Genomic DNA, 27,532 nt, shown 5'->3' on the forward strand with positions numbered 1-27,532 from the left:
TGACTACATGTTTGGCTTATGGGATTGTAAGGAGCTGCTGAAGCAATAAGGAGAAGGTACTGCAACCACAACAGGCATCATGAGCGGACAAGACTTGAAAGCACAAATCTGCAAGAGGGGCGTTTCACTATTTCTCCTCTTCCTTACCATCCTATCTGACCTCTAGGTTCTTGCCATAAGGCAATGCACAGTGGGTGAGAAAGGTGGAACCAAAGGTTGTAGTGAGGAATCAGGACATAGGCTTTGTAGGTTACTATTCTCAGCTCTGACAGATTTGTTTGATGACCACATAAGTTACTTCTTTATGTGCCTCAGTCTACTCATCAGTGAAATGGGTACAATGATATTAACTTGTCTCACACTGTTTTGTCTGTCTCATAACACCAGAAAGCACTTGGAGAGCCTTAGATAGGGACACAGAAATAAGGTACTGATTTACAACTCTTTCTTGCAAAACTAATAGGGAAGGTCTGAATCTTAGTATACAGCAAGGGAAGTTCTCCCCAGGCAGAGGACTTGTCCAGACCTTCATTTACTCTCTTATTAAGATGGCAGTATTTTGAGTCATGCCAAATGGCACCTGGCTTTGTTAAATATTCCACTGATTTCTGAGGACGGTCTGGATGGCGCTTAGCACTGTGATTACAGAGATCCCAAAATAGCAGGCTATGAGGCACATGGAGATTTTTGCATGGATTTTTTGCACTGCACAATTTTTGCTAATCTCTGTTGTAGGAGATCCCATTTGGGAGGCAGGAGATTTGAGGATTGGCTTTAATCCTGCTATTCTCTAGCAGGAGACCTCTACTGCTTCAATTACCCACTGCAGCTTGCTCATCAGGCTGTTATTTAGCCCCCGTTTCTGCTAGCCAGTTAATCAGCAGTAACTGAGGACTTTTTCAGACATGAATGTTAATGTTCACCATACTTTGAGCAAACACATTGGTCTCTCTTATTCATGAATGTGTCTACCCGTACCATAGGAATGGATGCCCTAGCTCAAAGAAGATTGCTTCTGTTCCCTGGCCTAAAGTTTAGAATCCATTTTTTGTCATTAAGTCTCGTATCCCACCTTGATACTAGTGGGGCTACTTACAGAATAAACAAAATAACAAAGTAAATCTATTTCCAGGCTAGAGACGCTTTCAGTTTGCAGGTCACCTGGCTGCATTCACAGCTGATGCAGAGCAAGAACAGAGCTTGTCATCACACCTCCCAATGCCAATACTCCGCCCAATGTTTAGCTGCATGCAGAACTCCTTGGCTTTGTCATGTGTCACTGATAAGCCCCTGTTCAGCCAAGGGCTTACGCACGTGCTTAAGTTTAAGCCTCTGAGCAGGCTGCCTGGCTACACAGAGACCAGGGTCAGCCACGTGCTCTGTCCTTGGCAGGGCAGGGACAGCAACACACAGTCCTTGCAGGAGCAAAGCCTGTGTGAGAGCAAAGGGTTACAAATGCTGGGGAAGCAAATTAATAAGTTTGCTTTGCAAGAATGTTTGCCACTTCTTTTTTCTGTTTGTCCAGCCGTACAAACCATTTTATGGATTTTTCTGAAAATCCTAATGGAAAGACCCCTATGGGTAGCTCTGTTTTCTAATAAAAAGGCACTTGTCTTCCTGGCATAGCCTGTCAAGTCCATCCTTCTGCTGAGAAAAAAGGTCTCCATAAACATCTACATATTCATGTCCAATCTCTTCACATGACAGTGTAAAAGTCAAAGTGATTGTTTTTATATAGATAATGTAAATGCATTCTAATTCCTGCCTTCCCCCACTGGTTGCAATCACACAACCTCATGACTCTTTAACCAAAAGCAATACTAAACATCATGCCAAAAGCAGAAACTTTATCCTCCTTGCATTTGGAGTTGGGGCTTGCCCACCCGAGGTGCGTCATTGCAGCTCCCACCTGCAAGCCGTGTCGGCAAAGCTGTGCTCATGGCCAGTGGAAAGTGTTTTAGCAGGGGCTGCATCACTGGGCTTGGTAGTAATTTCAGCTGCATGCAACAAGTGCCTCTGCTAGTTTTCGTTCTTTTTTAATCATTATGCCATACTACCAGCAATTGCACTCAGAGGAAATAATTCAAACTTGTTGCAAATGTATTTATCTTACACAATAAACAGCTTCAACATGGAAAACCTTCTTGTTGTCTCTGTTGTGGTTCACTTCTAGTTGCCAGGACCTCTTAAAAAACACCTACAACATAACAACACGATCTTCAAGAAAGATATACATTCCTGTCAGCCCTCCTTGTGGGGAGGGAGAGCAGAGAACTGCTCCCTGTGTAGCAACACCACTACAGCCCCTTAGGAGCTCAGGACAGAGCTGATGGAGCTCCAAGCGTTCCTGTGGCTCTGCTGGAAGGTCAGCCTCTCCAAAGTGGCTATTTCAGGTTACTCCCTCGTCAGGAACAGCACTGAGCTGAGCTTCAGTTCAGCAGGGGACTGCAGCATGCTGTATTTCAGCAAATCATTATCAGTAACAAATTGCATACCAAAAGAAATAGGGCCACTGAGACTGGCATCCCTCCTGCCAGCAACTGAAAATGAAGAGTGTGGAGCATCTGTGGGGTCTCTTTGAAGAAGCCACAGAGTATGGGATATGCTGAGTAAAAAGCACCCAGGGAACTCCTCCTCTTGAAAAAGATGAAGAGACAAATTGCTAATTCTTTCATCTTGTAAAAGGACTCTGGTCCCTGAAAGATGGGTGCTTTATGTATCTGCTTGTCCCTGCAGTGAGTCCTCTGGCAGAAGGACCTTTGTGCCTGAAACCCAGTTTGCCACAAAGACCCCACTGGTAAATCATTAACTCTGTCCTAGTCAGAAGCAGAGGCTGGAGTCTTCACGCTGTTTTCAGAGCAGCTACTATGGCTAATATAAAAGTAGACCTGAACCGAAGCCAGCAGCAGCTGAATTTGGGCAGGCACCCTGGAGAAATGCGGGCATAAAGGTTTTTCTGAAAGGAACAGGGACTGATGCTAGCCAGGGAACCACACGAGCAATGCTGCTGCAGCCTGTGCTGTCCAAAGATGTTCCCAGCTTGCTGGGTCATTACAGGTCTTGGCAGGTAACTTCAACCCACATTGCTAGAGCTCAGAAGTCAAGTCGGCACAAGACTTAGATGGGGAAAACGCTGTGCTCAGATTCCAGCAATCTCCATGGCACACATAGGGAGGGTGGTGAGGACAGCAGACCTCAGGTATTTAACTGGTTCACTTTAGAAACCAGTGTTCCAGAAAACAGAGTGCGTGTATGAGAGATGAAGGCAGTGACTTTTCAAGACAGCCCCCAATCAAACTTCCATGGAGCAAGACTGATGCTGGTCCCCTGTGCTACCAGCAGCTTGCATGCAGTCCCCCACTAATGCTCAGTGATAACTGAGCCTACAAAGCCTTGAGCTTCTCCACCCCAAGAGACCCAGGGACAGCAGTGACACCATGACCTGCATGTGGACAGAGCATTACTGTTGGGGCAAGGAGTCATCCCAAAGGAGCAGCCACCTTGCAGTTTTGCATCTTTGAGGTCAACATGGCAATGCACGGAGTCACACCCGTGCACCAGCTCCCCTGCTTCGCACCCAGCTCAGTCCTGGTCCGTGGTGGTGCTGCATCTGCACCAGCCGTTGGCACAGCAGCACCATTGCAATGGCTTCAGCTGAGCTGCCCATGGTGTGAAAATCCTGAGAAACACAGGCTGAAAATTTTAAATTCATCTTCTTCCCTTCCTTACCCTCTCTGTCTCTGACCTTGTCAACCCAGACTTGCCAGGCTTTAAACCAGTTGTCTTAGCTGTGTCGTGGTTTTACACCTCAGGTGATTTGATTTAAATAAAGGATATAAAATCCCCAATTTTAATCATGTCTTAATGCTGCAATGGGAATTCTTGATTTCAGTCAACATTCTTTTGCATTTGCACTTTTTAATCTTTTTAAAAACTGTTTTTGTTAAAAATAGTCGATGCCCTTTGGCCACTACTTCTTGCTAACCAGGAGGAAAGCACTGCTCACACATACGTTTTTAAAGCAATACACAGGTTAAGATTCCTGGTTGCATTTATTCTCAGGGTTCAATTCAACCCACAATGGCATTAGGAAACATTGAATGATACACTTCTTAGTTACAAAGCTCCGTATTTTGTACTGGGACTTGGCCAGGCAGCTCCTGGAGGGAAATCAGAAATCAATCAAAAATATATTAAAATTGCATTAAGTGTGCTGAAGCCGTAAGGAAATATTTTATATTTAAGACTAATTGGATTTGTCAAGGAGCAGCCGTATTGCCTCTGCAGAAAAACCAAAGTGCCTGGTAGGGGCAAGCAGGCAGCAGAGCTGGGCACCCCGCCAGCCCCCGAGGCAAAGCCCAGAGCCACCCCTGGAGCAGGGTGCTGGGACCAGGGCATCCATCGCTCTGCGGGGCCGTGGAGCTGCCCACCGCAGGTCCTCAGCCCTGAAGCACATCTGCCCTGGATCCAGTGCACAGCGAGGAGGGGGATGAGAAACCCTCCCTGCGCTTGCAGCTCCCAACCAGTCCCTTAATATTCATTGAAAACGGTGTCAATCCTACAGGCTGACCCAACGGGTGCTCAGCTGCCACCAGGGACTTCTGCCCCTGCAGCATTTCCCTTACACATCAACTGTGTCTACCCCAGCTCTGTTACAGCTGCCAGTTAGATAATATGGAGCAAACAGAGAGAAAATTAGAAAGCGCAGGTCTGTGATTAAAATTTCATGGAAAACGAAACACACGTGCAACAGAAAGCGTTGAGGTGAAGATGTTCTTGGGAATGAGGGGACACGAGAAGGAGGAACAGCTCACAGCAGATTTGTATGGGGCAGCATGGTGCCAGTATTTCAGCATGTCCCTCACGTACTTCCAAAGCCTTCAATCAATTTTAAAATTCCAGAAATGATCTCTTTCTTTCTCACTAAGCAGCAACTCTGTGGACATCCTGAACAGAAGCAGCAATCAAGCCTGAGAAATGGCCTCCTGCCTTACTGCTTAAAGTCAGAACTGATGTGAATATCACCTACCAGCTCTGTCCCTCTTAACAAAGTCACTACCTTGACCCTGAATAGCTACTGAAAGAGTGTTTTACTTTGAGTTACTACTGCCTGCTTAATGAGGAATTATGAATATTGCTGACCCAAACATTTTCATCAAAACCAATTTTTTTTTCCATGAGATCGTATCCATTTCTAATTAGAATCTCTGCAGAAAACTATTTTTGGTGAAGAATGCCAGCATTTCACACAGAAAATCCATTGTTTCCTTTAAATTCTGAAATATGCTTTAGGGTTTTATTCCGTGCTTTTCTTTTGACACTTAATTACACCAACAGCGCTATTATAAATTATACCCAGCTTTTTATTACACACCAACCAGATGATGCTTTGATTTATAAGAAAATGCATCTCAAACAGTATCAAACAGAGGCTGCCCTTAGTTTTCTTATCAGCAAAACAACAAAAACAGATGAAATATTATCAGGCAGTATGATTCATTGCGTCTACGACCACCCCATGGTAAGGCAGGACAACACAGAAGCACCTCCTGCATCCCTCCAAGACCTTTCATCCAACATCTCAGCCTTACTTACACCCAGGATCGCTGCGCTCCAGCATGGGTCGCTACTGGGAACCGCTGACCTCCGCTAAGCGTGAAACACCCGACCAGCAAGAAGGATGCTCCAGGCAAGCATAAGAGCTGTGGTTTCCGTTTAGGCGCACATTTCCATTTCCTCTGGTCAGGAAAGCAGGGTCTCTCTTCCCACACAACATTGCATGACTCTGAATGAGGCCTCCCAGGTGGCTGACACAGCAGAAAGGTTTTATTTTTCCTCCAGGCTTCTGAAGATCCAAGGAGGAATTTCTCCTACACCCAGGTCACAAACCTGGTGCTATGACAGGGCAGAGGAAAAGGAGGTCTGGGTTTGATTTTTTTTTCTTTTTGTTTTTGTTGGAAGCCAGGTTATAAGCAAACTAAGGAAAACAGATTTAAATCAAATTAAAATTAATGACCTCCAGAAGCAGAGGGAGTCATGCTCGAACCCAATTGCAGCAAAAACTTCCAGAAGCGGAGGGAAAATTCTTTGTAGAGAGGGTTAGCCCAATTGAAATGGCACTTCAAAAAGTAAACTTTTCTAAGCACCAGGTCTGCATACTGAACTGAGCGCACCCAAACCAAAGTACCCTCCTGCTCAAAGAACCTCGTATTTTCACTCCTATTCACCTTCCCCCCAAACCAGAAGAAAGCTTCATGACCTTCAGTTTAAAGGCCAAGGGTGCAAGTGGTCACAGCTGCTTCAGTGGAACTGGAGCAAGTGGGAGGTGCCCAGAACACCTGGGTGTTTCCCAAAATTGCCGTTGGAGGCTGCTGCCTCCCCAGGCAATGGGTGCTGCTGTGGCTGTAGTGCTGCTAGTCCTAGGCAAAAGCAATGCTATTTTAAGGACAGCACTGCACATTGCAGTATAAATACACCCTTCGTTTGCCCCTTGACTCAGGGTACCCTGGCAGGGATGAAAATCAGCAGTGCTGGTGGCTCCTGGCTCGCTGTGTTGGGTGAGGGCAGCACAGCTATGGGTCCCCGTTCTCCGCAGTGCCCACCCAAATGAAGCCCACTACCTTCTCCTGGGGGTGAAAAGAAAGTGGCCTTGGGCATAAAAAAAAGTTTCTCTCCTTTTTTAGCATCTCTTGGCTTTTTGGCCCCCATCCATGCAGCAGGCAGCAGACGTCTCTGAGCTCTGTCCTGAGCAAGGTTTTGGACTTTCTCCAGCTCACCTCTGAAACCTGCTCTCAGAGCTGTATTTGAGCTCCTTCCCAGAAAATCTCCACCTTCTGGGAACCTGGGACTTCTCCAGATGTCCCCAGGCTAGAAAAGCTCAGCTCTGTCACCTTGGGATCACAGGGGGGACCTTACCACGTCCCACCCATCCCCAGCATGGTGCAGGGGTGCTTGGCCAGACACTGGGGGTTGTGAACCCAGAATGGAAAGCGCGGACACAGCAGATGCAAAGCCACCCTCCTCCCTCAGGGCTGGGGCTGCGGAGGGCAGCCTGCCTCTGGGTTGGGAGCCAGCTTGGGGGGATTTGTGGCTGGGTGCCTCCATCCTGCCAGGGTTTGCTTTGCAGCAGGACTCGGCACCACTGACCTTCCTACCTGTCCAGCAAGGAGCCCAGTTTCCACTTGCTGGCAGCAATTGCAGCATCAGGTTGGCTCTTTGGGAGAGGAACGTGTTGCCCATGTACAGGACTCGCCTTTACCTTGCATAAAGCTAGGGAAGAGCACTACGGATTTAACAGTTTCTACAAGTGTTCTGGTTTCAGCTGGGATAGAGTTAATTTTCTTTCTAGTAGCTGGTATGGTGTTATGTTGTGGGTTCAGTATGAGAAGAATGTTGATAACACACTGATGTTTGCAGTTGTTGCCAAGTAATGGAACTAACTGGGCACCAGTTGGCAGGTGGTGAGCAATTACATTGTGCATCACTTCTTTTGTATATTCCAATCCTTTTATTATTACTGTCATTTTAATATTGTTGTTGTTATCATTATTAGTTTCTTCCTTTCTGTTCTACTAAACTGTTCTTATCTCAACCCATGATTTTTACTTTTTTTTCCCCCTGATTCTCTCCCCCATCCCACTGGGTGGGTCGGGGAGGGAGTGAGCGGCTGCGTGGTGCTCAGTTACTGGCTGGAGTTAAACCACAATAAGTATTCCTGCACCCAGAAAGCATTGACACCACTGTCCTTCCTGGCTGCAAAACATCTTGCACCAAGGTCAAAACCCATGACTAATGACACATTGCCCCGACATCAGCTCTTGTCTCTCTGTGGCTGCACCCCTCTCCCCAGACATTGCATTTCCAACACATCAGATACGGCAAGGTGCAACATGGATGTTTCTTCTGTGGAGAAATTTCTCCACTGGATAAATGCTTTCTGTGTCCTCCTGCTGCTGCCAGGAGTAAAGCCAGGCGGAGGAACCGCACAAGTTATTTCTAAATCCAAGAGGGAAGGTGTCAACTTGTGGTTGTCCTTTGAGGTCAAAAGAGAGCACGAAGCATCCTATAAATTGACAACCGAGTCAGAGTACATTAAATAAATATCTGCCTATCAGTCCAGCTCCGAGTTTCCACAAGAGCCTGAAGGGGAAATAGGTTTTCCTTGATAAACAACAACGAGCCACCGTTTTCCTGGCCAGGTCATCCCTCCTGGTGATAGTGGACTGTCTTAGGCTAAAAATTTAAATTGATTTGGGGATGATCCTTCAAGTATAATTCTTTAAAGGGACTATTATTATTGCGCACTGGAAGAGAGCCCATTTCAGTGAACATGCCCCGTTAGCGGTGATTTATCTGCACTGCCACATTTTGTCATTAATCTTCATTTCAAATTCATTTTTCTCCCCTGCGTGGCCAAGAGGTTCACATTCCTGATCAGCACTGGATGCTCCCCAGGATGACATCAAATACCCACATGGCCCACACTAGCAAAACTACCCGGCAGACTTCAGGAGGAGCAACGGGGCAGCCACAGGAAAGCAGCAGCCTACGCTCATCCTGCTGTCGCTGCACGAAGCCGGCAGCCTCATCAGGCTCTTCACTTTGAGGACCAAGCAAATATTTAACAAGTTCCCCTTGCACTGTACCAGAGTTCATTATCTGGTCTCCTGAGCTCCTTCAGTCAGTAATATCCTCTAATTGATGTGATTTGGCACTTGGCCATAGAGTTAAATTGATTTGTAGGCCAGCGGGAGACGGCAGATGCCCTTTACACTTGAGAAAAGTGGCATGTGGCTTTGTTTACTGCCTGCTGCAAGGGGATGCCATGGCAAGCGATGCCTTTTAGGAGTGCAGGAAGGGGGTCTGCCTCCTCGGTGTCCTCTTACTGCAGCCCCTGTTAGGTGACAAGGTGTGACTGCCACCAGCGCGTGCCTGGGGACCACTGCAGCCGCGAAGATCACCCTCCCTCCTTGACCCCAGGGAAGATGGTGCACAGGGCGAGAGAAATGGGGAATTCCCTTCTGTAAAACCAGGGCACGAGGTATCTCCATGCTCTCTTTGGAGGGGTGCCCCAACACAGGCTCCCGGCTCCGGGCTGGCATCAATTTTTGTTCTGGGGCGTGGAGAGTTGCCTCTGCTGGTGTAAGGGCAGGAGGAGTAGGGACAACCCGCCTGCTCCCGGGGCAAGGGCAGGGCGGCAGCTGTAGGCTGCAACCCGCTGGGGTTTATTTCCAGGTGCTGCAGCGTAAGGGTTGAAATCCAAAGCCTGCACAGGTTTTCTTTCTAAGATGCAGGAGTTCAGCGCTGAGCCTTCTTGGTCATCATTAGCTGTTTGGTGGTGGGTTGGGGTTTTTTTGTACAGTACAATTTCTGTTTTCGCTATTTTAAAAGGTTGTTAGTTTGTCTAGTACTTTTTTGGTTTGCTTTGCTGTTGCTTTCAGTTGTATTGATTATCACATTTGCAAATTGCTTTGTTACAAATTAGTTTAGGGCATATTCATGTAACTCTCTTTTATTGAGGATGGTCTACAAGTTTTCAGCATCCATATGCAACTCACCTTCAGGATTCTACCTCCAGCATATTAACACTGTGAAAAAAAGAAGTCAGCATGCAATCTCAGCTGTTACCATCAACTAGTACTCTGAATATTTTTTACTTGAAAGCTTCTTTTTATAATTATGAAAAAAATATTAATATGAGACTTAAGAATCTCACTTTCCATTTCAGTCATCTTATTCTGAGAATTTTAAGCTAGCACTGAAATCCTTTTATTATTGCACCAGACACATTCATCTTTAAGATATTTATTGATAATTAAAAAGAATAAGATTCCAATCACTCATATAAAAATAATAAATCTGAATAAAGCAGCCTGACTGTTAGAGGTGGGGGGAGAGACCCTCCTCCTCATATGTCACCTTACTCCAGTCATCATGGATCCGACAGGGCTGGAAGGATTTTTCCCGAGCACTGGCCGAATCCCACACGGAAGCCGTTGCCCTGGCAGTAACCTAGGGCCAGAAAACAACAGACAGCTTGTTTTGTAAGGACAGCAGGATTTTACCAGGAATAAAAGTGAATAAAGGCATAAAGAGACTAAAAAACGAGTGGAAACATTTCAGAAATGCAATGAGGGGTAAAAAAAAAGAACACCTGGAAGAGTTCAAGTAGCCCAGGAATATAAAAAAAAAAAAAGCAGCACAAAATGTTAAACACGGCAATAAGCAAGTTCAGTGAATTGATCAAAGAGCAAACAAGATGTGCAATATTTCTGTTTTCAAACCTAACCTGCAGCATCATCAATCTAACTGACAAGCTGATTCGCTGCCTTGCCCAGCCTTGCAATTAATAAAGTAAATCTGGATTCTTTTTCTGCAGCATTAGGACTGCTCTTGGGACATTGGGATGCTTATAGCCAGAAAGATGATCATTAAACTCCCTCAAACAGCAGGACCTACCCTTGCAGAATCTGGTTTGCTTGCTAAAATCTAGTTTAGTTCCATGAGAAACTCAGCATCTGACTCAAAATACTCATTTATCCTCTATTACATAAACAGGCACTGAAGGTCTGCTGACTGCTGCTGAAGTTACCGGCCTGTGACAACATCTCTAACTACAAGACGATTCAATCTCTCCCTACTCCTGCATGACGGGAGAGATGACATTAGGACGGAGATGCCGCAGAGCCTCTTGTTGCCACGGGCCAGCGGAGCTGCTCCAGAAACAGCATCCGTTAGCAAAGCTGCAGATGAAGGAGGGGAGGGGACACAGCCAGGGGCTTCTGGCCCATCTGGGAAGACTATTCTGGGAAGAAACAGCTGAGGAGACCTACTGTAGCTCTCTGCTACAACAGCTGATCAAAGGAAGGACACAAGTGGCATACGCTGTGTTTTAAGGACTGATTTCATAGTTAGAGATGGATTTTCCTAAAATAATGGAATACATCATCTTCCCCGCATGTGATAAAAACCAGCTGCCTTCGAGAAGCCAAAAGGGAGCTGAACGGAACAGACCTTAACCCTAATTCCCACCCTTAGCACGGATCAGTGGAAACCCTTTCCGAGGAAGGGGAGGATGGGTGGGCTCAGGCTGCAGGGCAGCCAAAGTTATTGCAGCAATGAGGACAGACCCTGCCAGCTCTAACCCACACTGCAGCCAGGCTGAAATAAAGTTTTTCCAAGGACAGCAGTGTCTGTAAGTGCTTGTGTAGCAGCCTGCCCACAGACACCATCCCAGTATCGTCTGGGTAATCCTCATTTGTAAGCAATACCTGAGTAAGACACTTGCTTTAAGGCTCAGCTCAGGTTCCATTTGTCTCATTAGGCTTCATTGCCAGCTTTCCTTTAAGCGCCGGCTTATTATTTCAGTCTAGTTTAGTTACCCCCGGTGTCAACTATGATTTAGAGCAGTACCAAGGAGCAGCACATTTAACAAAGCAAGCTCTGTGCTGCCAGCAGCATCGGCCTGAGCAGAGTGCCAAGGAGCTACAGAGAGATTTTTGCAGCCGGCTGCAGCGCACCGTCAGCAAGCCCTTCCCTTGCAATACTCCCTCCCCGAGACGCGCTTCTTGGGAAAGATATATTTCTCTCATTTTATTTGTTAGGGCTCTGAAATAGCTCCCACAAGGAGAGGGAGAACACAAAGTTGAAATAGGAGACTAGAAATTATGGGTTAGGCACTTGGCAAGAGCTAATGGCACTGCCTGGGGAGAGGAGGCAATAGCACTAGCCCTGCCTCCAGGGTGCCCTAAGGCACTGGGCCTGCCATACATCACTAAATAGGAGCAGATCCCAAACTGCCCCGGCAGACAGGCCCAGCAGCACCTGGCTCTCACCAATGGCACGATGCCCTGATCACTACAGTCACAAACTGTCGCTGGTGTAAAATAGCACGGCAGACCGATTAACACAAGACTGTCCCACTGGGGCAATGATGCCTTCGTCCAGGTTAACAACAATGCCATCGTGCCATCTTTAAAGATTAAAACATTCAGGATTTAAAGTATTTATTTAAGTAACAGCTTGTTCTGGGCATGAAGAACAACATGGGTCACGGTCTAGTCCCGTTTGATCCTCAACTGGCCACCTTGTGCCAGCAGCTCCCAAACTGCTAGGTGCTCATTGCCAATAAGGATGTCAACAGGTAACTACAAAGGGACATTCACAATATCTAACTGTACCCTAATTTAGGGCTCCTGGCATAGTTACTGGAGTGAGATCAGCAACTCTGGAGGGCAATGTGGTACTCTGAACAGCTCGAGGAGTGTCTCTCTGCACTGAATGTCTAGGGAGCCTATGGAGAGCAGTGTCAGATGCCTACACATTGCAGCATGAGTAGTCACTGGGTTGTTGGGAGGCTGAAGGATGTCAGAGGTATTGGGCACTCCTCAGTTTCATCCCCTACAGCTCTCTCCAGTACAATTCAATCTCCAACTGTCTCAGCATCTTCCTCTGCAAAACTGACAGCACCTCACAGAAACATGATTTTCAAAGCTATTGTGTAGTCTGCCAGACAGGAGGCACTGGGGCTCTGGCTGCAGCACTACCAAAACCACTTATAGAGCCATCACTGGGAGACTGGAATACATGCATATGGTTTTTTTTTTTTCATCACATAAAAGTTCTTGGGTTTTGTTAAAAAGCTTTCTGAAAAAATGAGAAATTTAAGACTGTTTTGGCAAAAATCCTAAAAGCCCTGGTTGGATTAAGCAGGCACAGGTATGTGAACGCATACTAGCATCACACCGTAATGTCCTTCAGGTTGCTGCATAGGCATTAGTCACTCACATTTTCTCTGCCCTAAGTCACAATTGCAAGTATTTTCTTATCGCTTGAGCTGTTTTTTTCTCTGTGTAGACTATCTCTGATCACATCAGCATGATGGAGTTGCTCAGAGCCAGGTGTGGCACTGGCTGGGTCTCACATGATGATGCACAACATGCCACGAGATATTCTCTAAAAATTCAGTAGGCAACATAGCAAAGACATATACAGGCTTGAATCAAAAGTTTCTCATGGCTGTTCTTGCCAAATATTTGCCACGTCAAAGCCATAAAGGAGTTGACAAGATGAGAGGAAAGGAAAAAATAGATTTGTTTTGCACTAGTCTTTGGATTAAAAGAAGTAGGAGTGGGATTTAGATCACAAAACACCACGGTAGGTTTTAAGTCATAAAATCCTTAGTTTATCAAGATGAAAATTAAAACCATGGCCCAGCATGAAACAGCTCTCAAGCACAGCCCTTTTCAGAGGGGAGCTGGTCAGCTGTTCTAGCAGGCTTCATGCTGTTTCCCACATATTTGATTTGCAACACACTTCACTGAATATGCGTATGTTACAAATGAAATATTATTTGCAAAATAACTTTTTTCAGCATTTGCCAAGCTCTGCTCTACGTGCAAACTTGGACCGTGGTGGCAACAATACATCAACTGCTTCTAGTCCCAGGATATTTTTGCCAATAAAGGCAAACCTACCTCCATCATCCCCTTAGCACTCGCACACAGGCATAGCAAGATCATTAAGTACTTAGCAAAGCAAATAATCTAATCCAGAAAGCATTTATTGCAGGGAAATTTCTATCCACCTGCTTTTGCCTCCTGACGGGCAGGATGGAAATGATGTGCTTGCATGCCAGGTGTGAGCAGAATAGCCCATCTCCCCGCCAGGCTCTTACACTACTGGGATCAATCTATGGAAACATGTCCTCGGTGCAGTGTAAGAGCAGTTGTTCGGCCATTACCTGTCAAAATGATTTCATCTCCATCCTGCAGGAATTTACGAGACTGTCCACTGCCAAGAGGGATTTCTTTTGTTCCGTTCCAGGACAGCTCCAGCATGGAGCCGAAGCTCTCCGGCTCCTGCAGCAAGAGTTCATAAACAAATAAACAACTTTTTAGTATCTGTCCTGCTGTTCAGCTACTTGCTGCTGGAAGTAGACACACAAGTACGTTAGCTCTGTAGAACAGAGATTTGCTGTTGATTTAATTCGTTGATGCATTGGTTTGTTTTCCTGCCTTTGCATTTTAATTGCTTGCTGGCTATAAGCAGTCATGCTTACAGCTGTTATCATCTGGTGTGTTTAACATAATGCTAAACCCTGTAAAAGTAGTTTTGTTCTGCTACAGCAAGAATGGAAACAAAACGAGGGCACTTCTACAAATCCAGTGCTTTTACGTAGTCATGTTTCAGATTTTTATTTACATTTTATTCTTCAGAAGAGCAAAACTGGCAAATGTTTATAAGTCTTTAATGTCAATCTGCAGTACAATAGTTTGAAGGAAGCAAAAGGCACTTCAGAAATGCTCAGAATGGAAGTATAGGTATCCCAACTTGGAAACATCTTACCTGAGGCTGTCTTTCAGAGAGCATGAACAGGATTTACAGGTGATGTTTCAGAAAGTGCAAGTTACCCATATATTGCAACAGCTGTCCATATGGCAGTTCAAGGGGAATAATAGCTTGTGAAACTAGCTCCAAATATGCAGTATTAGAGAAACTAAAATTTATACCCATGCACCTTTTACATTCTTTTCAGAAGTTGAAATGCTGCATTTCATAGAGCGTAAATGGGCCATGTGGATGCTTGTGCATGGAAATTAATTTGCATCTGTAGTAAAATAGTTCTTAGGGAAAGGAGTACAGGAGAGATTAAAAACCAAAAGCCAATAAAAACAAAAACCCCACCACTTCTCAATGTGATTTGGGGGCTACCAAAGCATCAGCCCAAAGTGCCTAGGAAAGAACTGCAGATATTTTCATGGCTGGTCAAATCAAACAGGGCTTAGACCCAAAGCCCTGCTCAGCTGGTTTTTGATTGCTGACCAGTTCCCAGTGACTGTCATTATTTAAACACTTACGGGTCCACTGATTGTGCCGGAGGCCAGGAGGTCTCCAGGTCTGAGGTTGCACCCATTGATCGAATGATGAGCCAGCTGCTGTTTCATGGTCCAGTACATGTGCTGGAGGAAGGAGGAAGAGGATGTTAAAGCAATGAAGGACAAACCTCTCTGGCGTGCATTAGGCTATGCAGAACGTATTGCATTCTTGGGATGATGCTGGTAAGACTGTCCCTAAAGAAAAGTTTCCTTATTTAATCAGGAACCTTCAGCAGCCTAAAAGCAACCTCCACAGTTACTTAGTGCTGCATTCTCAGTAGTTACTGTGGCCTGGCTGATTGCTTTCTAAATGACGACTAGGAGCTGCTATGTGCATATAAAACACGTACTTTAACATGCAATTTAGTCCCCTAAAATTTCTCTTCTTTCAGCTGGATGTCATTTCTCCTCTTCTTCCTCTTTAAGGCCAGCACTGCTGACCCAGGATCCATGATTAAGTCCAGTATTTTAATGGCTTTATAGAAAAATCTCCTTATTACTGATTTGCTGACTACTGATTTACTGATTGAGGTAATTACTATGCAAAGAACCGACAGTGAATATAAAATTGATTGAGAAATCCTGCAGCTGGGACATATACCTCCTGGTTTCAATCAGCCTGTAGAGGCAGAGCCACCACGCTGCCCGCAGAGGGGCCGGGGCAGACCCAGGCTCAGAGCAGTGGTGCAGCAGCAAGTCTGCAACTAAATTACCAGCCGTGACTGCGAAGCTGTATTGCACCTCAGCAGGGCAAGAGGCAATTCCCTTTGCCTGGGATTCCTGCGCTCTCACCGCTCCCTGCTAAATGAGCGCACAACTTACGGCGCGCTGAGCACCCTAAACGGAGCAGCAGAAAGAGCTGCCCCCTTCTTCAGTGCTCGAGCATTCAGGTGTTTCCCTCTCAGCAAGGGTAAACCATCACCACCCTCCACTCTCTTCCCTCTGTCCCCTACGCACACACGCACCAGGTTTGATCTTCAGCTAATGCAAAAACCGGTGTTTGAAATTGCCCAAGGCTGGAGCTGATGGCATCAGCAGGATTTCAAACAAGTAAAAGATACTGCAGTCTTACCTTGAAATTGGATCTGCATATAGTAGTTGGCATGTTCATTCCTTCTCCTGCAGAAAATAAATAATAAGAAACAGGGAATAAATTTGTTTGTGTTGGATGAAAGATGTTGGAGTCTTTTGATTTACAGATGGATAGAGACTTCTTTTATCATTGTAATGCCTAGCAAGAAACAAGAAATAACATTTTCCATTGATACGAAGGCCAGCATTTCATAGAAAACAAGCGTGTGGATGGCACCAGGGTAGCATCAAGCTGCCCATTTCCTACTTTCTGCTCTACTAGAGGGGCAACACCTGGACCTACCGGTCAGCAGGGCCATGAGCTGGGGGTCTGAGCTGGGTTACCATCTGAATCCTACATACGTCTGCTCTTTCCATGCCCTGCTTACCCCTGCCCATGCAGGCAGAGCCCACAGGGACCCTCCTCACTGTAAGCTCATCATCTGGGAGTCATTCCCTCCTTGACACGTTGCTGCACGTCCAACGGGGAGCATGAAGAGCTTTGCCTCTTTCTCTGACAGAGGCAATCTGGGCAAAGATGGAAAAGGAGGACTGCAGAGCCAAGAGCAAATTGTCTGAAATACGTGGTGGTTCTGCATTCCTTAATTGGCAATTTCAGCTTTATAACCCACTCAGCATTGCTGTACCTTTAATAGCAACAAAGAGCTTGATGTCGAAAGTGTAGGGTTCTTTATCCTGAAGGTAGGGCAGTGGCTTGGGATCCTAAAAGCATATAAAAGGCATCACAATCTAAACAAACAGAAAGGAAAAATTCTACAAGCCATCCCAGTGACTTTTTGTTTAACCAGCCTGTGCTGCACACCCCATTTACTTCACTGTTGTTACTGCTCAGATTATTGCTTTGCTTGCTCTCATGCACGCACTTTCAAAGATCTTTCTGAACAGATGTGATACCCATATAATCCAATTCAGTTTGCTGCATGTGGGCACCACCATTACGGCACGGACGTTAATCCAAAACAAATACAGTGCTAGCATACCTTTGCTCTGTGCCTGCACAGAGAAGAAGGTGAGTTCTCTGCAAGACTCTTTATTATCTTTTTCAATTTTAACTAAACCTCTACATAATGCAGACAACTGGAAATACTTGAACAAAGTGTTTTGGCTTGAGTCCACTCTCTCTCCACTGCTTGCTGGATGCTAAGTGCTACCCAATGCTAACAAGAAGCTCTCTGATCAGTTTATTTTCCAGGTGTTTTAAAGGAGATGATTTTTCTGCCCTGCTCAAGCAAGCAGGATGACAGCTCAGGGCACCATGTGCCAGCACCAGTGACAATCAATGAGCATTTAATCTCAGAGGGCCCAGGGTGCCTTCACATGTTTGGAAGCAGGATCACGCTTGTAAACTCTATGAAGAAAGTGCTTGGCTTTGGTACAGCTCAGTGATTTCTACTGATGGGACCTACCAGTTCTGCTGAGATTTTTCTAGCACTGCTTTTCCTTTATTTCAGCCCTTTCTCTTGCTAACCTGGACAGGGTTTGGCAACACAAATGGCATGAGAGCTTCCATGGTAACAACCCAAGGAGAGATGGTTGTGCCAAAGCTCTTGCTCAGGAATGGACCCAGAGGAACGTATTCCCATTTCTGGATGTCGCGGGCTAGGAAGAGAAAATTCAAAGCAATGCTGTTAAACATATCCTAGGAGTTGCGCAGCCATCACACCTGTGAAAGAGCAACACGGACTGGAAACGTTATCACCACCCTTTTCTAGCCATTGTGCCTAAATCCTGATTTAAATCCATCCTTTTCAGACTCTCAGACCAATTTTCTTAGACCAGCTGGATTAGGAAGAAGTCAGCAATAATTAAAACAAGTCAGGCCATCCCCATATAACCAGTATTTTTATCCCCAGTTTAGTTAATGCTTTTACACCCAGCTAATGGTTCATGCCAGTCATAGGGCCAGTTTCAACTAGTTAAATCTATGCAGAGACTGAGGGATTTGTGATTGCCAAATTCTTTTCCTACTCCTGCCATTGAAATCAACCCTCTGTTGGAATCACCATCCTTAGGGCTGCTCCATCTCTGCCCAGAAGAAACTAGACTGATATTAGCTCTTTCATAAGTAAATAAATCTTCATTAGGCAGCAATTTCTGGTTCTACCGATTGATTTAAGATGGATTGAGATAGAGCCTGAGAAATGCAGACAGCATTTCATTTTCATGCCTTTCAACTGTACCCAGTGGTTTCAATGATCACTATTCTACTATTAAAATGTATAATTTCTCCCTAGCTAAGGTTTCCCGTGACACTGTAACCCCCTCTCCAGGCAGACTCCCGCAGCACCGGTTACCGCTCCAGTCATTCATAAGGACCATCCCAAAGATGTGCTCCTGGGCTCTGCTGATAGGAATTGGCTCCCCATGCCTGTTTCCAGGACCTACAAAGAACGCCTGAAATTGAAAAGCAATATGTTGGTTAAGGAAGTTTTTGAAGCTAAAAATCTTTACTGCACAGAGGGTTACACGCACAAGCAACAGAGGCTGGACAGGATGGGATTTTGCATCATTTCCCGTACACAATTAGACAAAACCTATGGCCTACTCCCTCTTTCTTCCCCTCCATGAAGCTGGCAGGCTTGAAATACTTAAGAGCACAGTGTTGCTAAGAGACAGTCATTAAACAAGGGCATGATGTTGTCAAAACGCAGGAGCAAAAATGGTCCCTCCTAATTACAATCTGGATGCAGAACAGGTTTGCCCGCTGAAGTGACTCTGCTGCAGACAGTGAACAGGAAAGAGTTTAGAGTCATCCAAGGGAATGCCGAATGCAGCTGGAGCCTGTCATGACAGTGGGGAAGAGGAGGCAGGTAGAAAAATGTGCCCACTAAGTAAAACGGGTCATGAGCTGCGTGCCTGCACTTGCTCCCTTAGAAAATGTACAGCCTGAGCGTGTAGCAGAGAATTCTACAGGGAATCTCAGTTGTCACTTTCTGCCAACAATATGGAAGGTTTTTCTTCCAAAGCCTTCATCAGTCTAAATCTGCTCTCACAGCAGCCAGCGGTAAAACTCAGGCTGCAAAGCAGAGGTATAACAGCACTTTGTGTACCCCACTTTATGGGACTGCCTCCCACTTCATACCATTGATCTGCAAAGCATACAGCATTAAAGGCTTTTGGTCCATTTTTGGTACCATTTCCCTTAATATTAGACTTCTTCCACTTTTTTTTTTTAAGGGGAGAGGTGGGGAATAAATTGTATAAGAGTTATATAAGTCATATAAATCATAATGAACAATCCTATAAAACTCTCCCTTCTGGACCACACTAAGCCACAAGAAGGTGCAGCTTACAGGGATGTTTTGTTACAACACCCACAGCACAGGTTTCAACTTTCCAGCCAGAAGAATAAGGAGTTTGAATTGCACTCCCAAGAACACTTCCTCTGCTCTAGACTCAAGGCGCAGACAGCCTGTACTTCCAAAATCCCCAGCATCCATTAAAAGACCCTGGCTGCAGTGCAGAGGTAACTGCTAACCAGATAACAGGCTGTCGTGTCTGATAAAAAGAATTGTGCCTGCCTGCTTCCAGACAGCTGCACTAGTGCTCAGGTTTGGCCAGACGAGCTGTTTCCAGCCTGAAAGTTATATTAGCAAACCACTCAATGAGCTACTGCGCCCTGCAACTTCTTGGAAGGGAAGGTTTCCCCCCTAGAAATCTTTATGGCCTGCTGCATAGACTGCTCAGAGGGAAACACAGGAATGGACCTTATGAGACATCCATTTTAGGAGAAGCTAAACCTACCTGTTTCTATTTTAATGTTTTTCAAGTGGTAGGGAAAAAAAGCTCCATCTTACCATTTCTAACTCAATATCCAGACGCTTACAAGCACCAAACACTGGAGGTTTATCTGTGGGTAGAAGAAAGAGTATTTTACGACAGGGAGGCAGGTAGGGAAATAAAAGTAACAGCCAGAAGAAACAGAGCAGCTGATGCTGCCTGGCTTGCAAATACAAGATGGACTTAACTCAGGACTTTCTCTTGCCCTGACCCCAGGCTGGGCTTTAGACAAGGCATCCCACACCCTTCGTCTCCACTATTCTGTGATGTGGAAGAAAAATTAAAAAAAAAAAAAAAAAAAAAAAAAAAAGCCACCGCCACATTAAAAGCCTACCATGGACTCACCATTGTCAGGTCTCATTTGCCCCACAGGTCTCCGGATTGGTGTCCCCGACACCACAACGGACGATGCCCGGCCATGATAACCGACAGGTAAGTGCAGCCTTGTGAAAGAGCATCACAGAGTGTGGGTTAGCCATGTAACCATCACCATCCAGAGCAGCTTTTCAGGGTAGAAGCACCACGGGGGTGCAAGGTACGAGGAAAGCGCTCCGCATAGATGGACACTGACATTTGCACCTTACTTGCTCTGAGATAAAGACATGAACAAACTATAATCCAAAGCCATGTGGCTGTGTTAATGCACTTCTGTGCCACTGCTCCACTTAATTCCTTGGAGCTTAAACCCTGCTCTCTTGTTATTCAGCAAAAAACAATTTCTTAGCTACATCTGTCTTTGAACCAGAGGGATGCATTGTAATCAGTGCGGCTGCTGCAAGAAATGCAGTGCAGATTCAGCTAAGGCTGGGAAAAGTGGTTTTCACTTGTGCTATTGAACTCTTGACAGTACAGAGTCTCATCTGCTATGAACTGAAATCAGTATTTTGCTGAAAGGCTCCTCAGATCTTTAAAAAATTATATACGTACAGATAAGCATGCAAAATAATGCTGCACCAGAGAAAAACCTGAACTACCCACCAGTTAGGCATCAAAGCGTTCTCCTTCCCCCTGAACATGATGCCAACATTTGTGGCATGTTGGCGTGAAGAATAGAAGTCAGTGTAATCTCCTGCATGGAAAGAAGCCCATAAAATAGTGATCAATGGTAGGAAAGTCCCTCATCTGCTGGGGCTAAAGCACAGAGTATGCTGCTGGCAATGAAAAGAGCAGAAAATGAGACAGTCAGAGCACTAAGCAGAGGCATGTAGCAACATTTAATACTATTAGCACATGGATGTAATTAATAGCATAAAGGTGATGTTTAGCAGTTAACCTATAAATTTTGCATACAAAACCGGCCTTTTTTTTGAAGCCTCCAGTAGAGAAGGGGGGGGGGGGGGGAAGCGCAAGGACGTAAAGCAGCAGGCAGCCAGCTTTCCAGAGGCAAGCCAAATCCCCCTGCTCTTTTTGTCTTGCCAGTGGTACCCAGGTGGAGAGAATCGGCTCATACTCAGGACATCTGCTGCCCTCTGCTGCCATCCCTGGCAAACAGCTCCCCACCTTTCAGATTACAGAGAAATCAGAGGGTTTAGGGGAAAAAACTCAACTTGGGAGGGGGCATTTACACTACATTAAGTTGTTTTGCAAGTTCAGCAAGTTATCTTGCAGCCCCAGCAGAGGATACAGCCAGTGCTTGCTCTCAGGACAAGCACGAATCATGCACAGGAGAGGGCTGAACGTAAGTGTAGTGGAAACCTAAATAACTTGCAGCTGCGCGATACAGCCAATGTCATGCTACCAGGGCAGTGCTCTCATTCACAGCACTCACAATTGCTAGGAGCCAGCAATTTTTTGACTAGACATATTCAACCTGAAACTATTTTCAGGAAGGTATCACATCTATGGAAACTCCTTACGGTTCCTTTGGGCTAGGCTAGCCTCTGTCCCAAACCAGGGCTGTGCCCCATGAGAGCCAAAAGTCCAGCAGGAGCAGGGCTTGGCTGGGAAATGGGCGAGTTCACATCCCTGCTCCTGTGAAGGTCATAACCCTCGAGTGATTTTTGATCAAGTTGGTTTGGGTCCTAATATAAATTTCTGTTAAAAACAGGAAAATATTTATATATCTATTTGGATACACTAATTCCAAAGCAGTCCATGGCCTCATGGGAGTGGAGGTAAGATTTGGGATGCAGAGTAATAGTCCGGGAGCAGACACTCATGCTTGTTTATGAGGCTATGCTGGAGTACTTGCCTTGCAAAACTTTGGAAGATCTGAATTATTTTCTGATAGCATATGGGGAATATGTTGGAAACTGAACAAGCGTTTCTTCCCTGGCCCTAGTCACAAAGGCCTCTGGTGACACCACTCTGATCACAAGAGTTAGGTAGCACCAGACAACCCTGATTTAGTGAAAGTTGCATCCAGGAATTTTCTGGCTGCTATTGAGCTTCCGCAGGCTTTTATTCTTGTGCCACAGACAGCACCTACCTTTCATTACGTACAATAATCTACTTCTGGCTTCTGCAAAACCCATTCCCTGTCACAGCTTATGATCTGTCTGTCTGAGCAAGCTGGAAGAAAGCAGCTTCTCCAGGCAAGAGCAAAGGGCAGCGCTGAGCAGCCCTCAGCTGCGGCAGACTCACCGATGCTGGCCGGCAGGTGCATCACCGCAGAAGCTTGAGGTACAAATGCTCTGAAATGAAAAATGACGACTTCAGCTCTCAGAAAACTTGCAGCTCCAGCCTGTAAGTGGTTTATACGCATGTAAGAGGCTGACTCTCTCTCCTAGCTCCTTCCTTAATTTATTTTGCAAAACCTTGCAGCAAAAAAAACCTCGCAGAAACCAAGCTGCTGTTGCTGGGATGGTTACGACCGAAAGGAGCATCCATCAGCGTGTGAGTGGGAAGGGAGGGATGCTTGAGGTGAGCCAGCTGGTTTCCCCAGAGGCACAGAGAAACACCCCATGCCCACGCACACAGCTGAGCAGGTCACCGCTGCCCCTGCTGCGTGGAAAGGATGATTTTACAGGATGTAGCTCCCAGGGTGCCCAATTTGAACCGCTGGGCCTGCTCAGGGAAGGTCCCTGTGTCAAGCAGCGGTTCAACCCCTCTCCCGCACGCGTGTGCCTAAATCGCTCCGGCAAGACAGGGAGGCACAGCTCCTGCTTGCTGCCGGGGCAGGCGCTCGCAGCGTTTAAAGCATCACTCCGGACAAACAAGAAGGCGTGTGATTAACGGGGGGACACATTTTCCATCGGTGCGGCACAGAGCGGAGCACAGTCCTCCCCTCCCGCTCCTACACCAGTGCGCTGCCCCGTATCTGAAGCCAATTTGCGACAACAGATTTGGTTTTAGCGAAGTCGGGCGGTTTCTGAGGAGCAATTGGACGGGTCTCCCCATGCCAGAAGATGCTCCAGGCGGGACAGGCAGGGCAGTGCTGGGGGAGGTGGGAGAGGTGGAGTGGAGACCCTTGCAGCCGCGTCTTCACCGAAGGCCGTGGCGGAGGGGACGGGGTCAGCGGGCCAGCCTGGCCCCACGCCTGCCCCCCGGGCAGCCCAGCTCAGCCCTCCACGGAGAGGCAGCAGCTCTGGGCACACCCCAGGGAAGATCTCGGTGTTCCCAGGTGGAGGGTGACTCCCCGGATCTGCGGGCAGCTGAAGGATTAATCAGAGACTTAATTAAGAGAGGGAAGATCTCAACGTGCTCAAATGCCCGTTAATTCCCACGTAGGTGGCAGGGGGCCATGTCCAGACCTTCGATTTTGGTGCCAAGGAGCGATCCGGGTGACAGAGGGCACAGCTGAAAGGTCACCTCCGCGCCCTCACCTCCTCCGCAGCTCCGCGTTGTCCCTCAGGGCCGGCTCGCCGGCTGACAGCAGCTTCTGGAGAAAAGCCCTCGCCTCCGTCCACGCCGCCCGGCCCAGCCCCATGAAGGCATTCAGGGTAGGCTGACAGGCGACACAGAGAGGTGGGGTGGCAGATGAAAGACCGCGTTTTGCTTAACCTTCACACGCACGGAAGATGTCCTGCATTTTCATCCCATGGTCAAACGCCTGCGGGACGGGGTTACGCAGCGGTGGCTGCCAGATCGCCCATCCTCCCCGTTCATAACTGCCTGCACTCCCACCCTCCCACCCCAAGTCCTCTGAAGCAGGACCTGCTGCGTGTTTGCATCATGCCCGTCCTAACGCGCTACTTGAGACCTTCGCGGCTTTGGTATCGCAACTAGCTGTAACCGGAGGTCATTTGTACTTAACTATACCCCTAACACAACCTGCCTGTCATTAAAAACCCATCTGATTCCTTGCCATGAAGTGCTGAAAGCACAAGAGGGATTGAAGTAAAGTTTAGGCTTTGTGTCAGACCCCTGCGTTGCCAAAGTTTGATGAAACTTTCAGCAAAAACGTTCTTCAGACCCCCGATGCTTCTGCTCTCCTTGCTATTGCAGGTGTGATGAGTTTCCCCTGTAAGCAGAGCCCGCCTGACGACACATTTCCAGTTCATGTGCATTACCTCGCCACAAGTTGTTAAAATCGCTTATGGAATAATATTTCTAAAATGTGCATGGAAATTAGAACAACAGACTGATAAATACCTGGTCAAAGACATGCTGATGTTTGGCAAGAGCTGGTCCTTTGAACAGATGTTTAATGACGCTGAGATCCAAAATCTGGTCTCCAATCGCTACCCCGAGCCTGTGCCTAGGCTGCAAAGCAGCGAGAGGAGGAGGGGAAGAGAAGAAGAGTTTATGCTTGTACTCACAAATCCTCCAGACGGGTCATGGGGGAAGACAGTGACCACAGAGAGTTTAATCCATCAGGGACAAGGGTCTGATATCACAGCAACTGACCATTAAAAGCTAGTCGATGAGACTGGCTGCTGAAAAATGTTAAGACCTAGAGGCAGAGCATCATTGCAGACTCCCTGCAGACCTTGAGGGGTGGGAGGGAGCCCTCTCCTCATCCCCATCTTTTGGAGGAAGGATAGGCCAACAAGCAGAGGTTTCTTTCCCTGCTCCATTTCCCCCAGGTATTTGCCCACCCCTCATAAACGACAAGCATTGCAGAGTAAGTCCATGCATCTGAAATACGCTGTGAAGTAGGAAAATGCTATTCCTCCTACAGGTGGGGAACTGAAGCATAGGCGTGCTATGGGCAGGATTGATCTCATCCCTATGACCATGTAATTGGAGAGAGAAACGGGCATTTCTGCACCACAGCTCCTCCCCAGAAGACGAAGGGTGCTCTGGACTCCACTGACGATATCGGGAACACAGTGCATCTTGCTCAGCCACATCAGTTCTGTACCACGTTGAACGAGGCTGCCTGCCCTACAGAACCCACCCTCACGCCACGCAAGGAGCCCACGACTTGCATGCAAACCCTAGTCTAGATCCTTGCTACAGGAACAGCTTCCCACATGTACGGTAGATTGTGGCTGCAGTCGCCGGACAGATGCAACCCAAGACACAAAGCCCCTGTTCATCCACCGCAGCTCTCGCAGGGCTGGCGCCAAGCGCGTGCGGAGCCGGCGGCGACGGCGGGGGAGCAGCGCGGACGATCCCACTGCATCTCTGCTGCAGCTGTACGGGGGGGTATAAAAATGCTGCAGCGTTCAAAGACAAATTTCCATTATTGGTGGCTTTAGGCAAATAAAGGCAAACTGGTTATAGTCATTACGAAAACTAGCTTACCCAAAGGGAATAACCATCTATGAAAATCCACGCTATTAAACCTCTTTTTTAACCTTTAATTTCTAAACAAGATTCCAGATGTGATAATAACAACTATTTATTCAGCAAACATTCCTGCAGAAAAAAACTAAAGGCCATGTCAGGTTAATTTGTAACTGGGATAGTCAGTAATGACGTCAACTGCTTTAGCTTGAAATCATTAAAACATTGGGCTACTTTTAGAACATTATTTTCCTAAATAATTTCCACAAGTCCTTGCCTGTCCTTTCATAGGATTTGAGTGAAGACGTTTTTGTCAGAGAACAGTTACTGGAGAAGGCAGAAAAATAATCCAAACTTGCTAGATAAAAACACACACATCTAGGAAGAGATTAAATGAACCATCTCGGTTTTATCTTTGGAAAATACCACATCAGAAAACACAATCTTCAGGTTTAAATTCTTTTTCTTTAAACCTGCATGGATAAGCCGAGACAGCAGCAACCAGGAGATAATCATGAAGTTTCCGTGAACAATGATAAATAAATCCTCTCCTTTTTCCTTCTGAGATGTGGCTCTTGGCTTGTTTCCCTTTCTCCAGGAGGACACGGCTCTGGGGCTCCGTCCCGTCAGGCACTCGGAGGTGTGAGGTTCAGCCTAGCTGAGCTCAGTTCTCATGAAAATGGGAATTGGGAGCTACTTCCTTGGGAGAAAGGTTGAACTGTTGTTTCTTATGTGATTATAAAATATAAGGCCTGAAAATGGCTTAATCTGTAGCCTCGGGGCACAGCTTTAAACGTAACACACTTTTACATCTTTAATGCATCATTACATAAATGTATGGCCAAAAACACAACAGGTCAGCTGAAAAGACAGAAATGAAATGTATTTTGTGCCCTGGTTTAATGTTTTTGCAGCCACCAAACAAACTCACCAAGAACAGGCTCTTAACAGACCAGAAGACAACACTCGCTTGCAAATACGGTGTTTTCAATTCAGACTTCACTTTTCCCTTGTGTCAGTTCATGTCGTGCAAAAGGGACTGGACACTTCAGAATTAACAGTAGATTAAAATAAATATTTAATGGGGCTCCTTAAGGGTGACAGTGTGACTATACTAAGTCACAAAAAAATGAGGGATCGAGTTTAAAAAAAAAGTCAGCGCGAACTGTGCTGTGCCTCTTTCGAGAGTGAAAGGATCAAACGCAGATTTAATGGTTTCACAAAAACAGTCAAAACCACACAAAAACTACTCTATGTATTAGCCAAAGTATTTCTCATAAGTATGAACACTTTTCATCTCTTTTGTGCAATTTTAAAGAAGCTGTCATCAAAATAACCACATTAAGAAACAGACAACGCGGCAGCTACAGTTTTGCTGTCGAGTCAGGAAGCCCGTGCAAGCGTCTCAGGCTGGGAAGTTTTCCTTTACCCCAGGTTGCTGGGAATTTCTGCTCTTATTCATAGCCTCGGAACAATTACAACACCCCAAGGACAAAGTTTGCTGTTACTCACCTCCTCCTTAGTGGAGAAAACCCCATAGGGGAGATTCTGGAGAGGAAAATCCGAGTCCTTGTCTACCTGGATGAAAGACATGCTAACACCGAGCAGTCCCTGCTTACGGACAAGAGCCCCCACTCCCTAGGCTGCCACGCGCCTTCCTAGAAGAAGATCCTCTCCAGATGTTGTAACCCAGAGCACAGAAGCACCAAATCCCACCCTCCGTCCTCAGCCCCAAACCAATCGCTGATCCGTCTCCATCCCACCCCTCTGCCTGCGGTTAATTAGTGCCAGAGGTTTGTATGAGTCAGCAGCTGTTAACTGTTCCCAGCAAGGTAGGGACCAGTGCAGAAACAGGGTCTTCCTGCTCCACAAACCCTCACATGAAACTGAAACCTTCTTTTAACAGGTACATCGCTGCAGGGACAGCTCTAAGACCAGAGGTAACTCCGCTAATTTACGTTCTGAGGGGTCCCTTATATGCCAGAGCGATGGTGAAATGATTATGCTCACGCTGAGCAGTTCTTCCACCAGCAACACTTAGGAAGTTGCACAACTCACACCTGAAACTGCAATTTGTGTGCTTTTCAGTTTGGTAATGCTGCACCTGAGTCCCTCCATTTTCTCCAGATGGTTCCAGCAGCTTAAAAACAGAGATACATGTGCAACCAACC

At 46.4% G+C, this 27,532-nt stretch overlaps 1 protein-coding gene across 1 annotated transcript; it reads right to left on the reverse strand.

The window, feature by feature from the left end:
* Positions 1-9,788: 9,788 nt before the first annotated feature.
* FAH (fumarylacetoacetate hydrolase) lies at positions 9,789-27,077 on the reverse strand. Its single transcript, XM_030013548.2, has 14 exons — positions 26,874-27,077; positions 24,282-24,392; positions 23,513-23,634; positions 22,332-22,381; positions 20,727-20,817; positions 20,094-20,191; positions 19,766-19,818; positions 18,263-18,362; positions 17,437-17,567; positions 16,595-16,670; positions 15,949-15,995; positions 14,859-14,960; positions 13,742-13,859; positions 9,789-10,011 (listed from the first exon to the last, which is right to left on the reverse strand). The coding sequence occupies exons 1-14, from the start codon at positions 26,952-26,954 to the stop codon at positions 9,932-9,934; spliced, it is 1,260 nt and encodes a 419-aa protein (XP_029869408.1). The 5' UTR covers positions 26,955-27,077; the 3' UTR covers positions 9,789-9,931.
* Positions 27,078-27,532: the final 455 nt, after the last annotated feature.

This window comes from Aquila chrysaetos, chromosome 5 (genome assembly GCF_900496995.4).
Source record: "Aquila chrysaetos chrysaetos chromosome 5, bAquChr1.4, whole genome shotgun sequence".
In the NCBI taxonomy this organism is placed as follows: Eukaryota; Metazoa; Chordata; class Aves; order Accipitriformes; family Accipitridae; genus Aquila; species Aquila chrysaetos.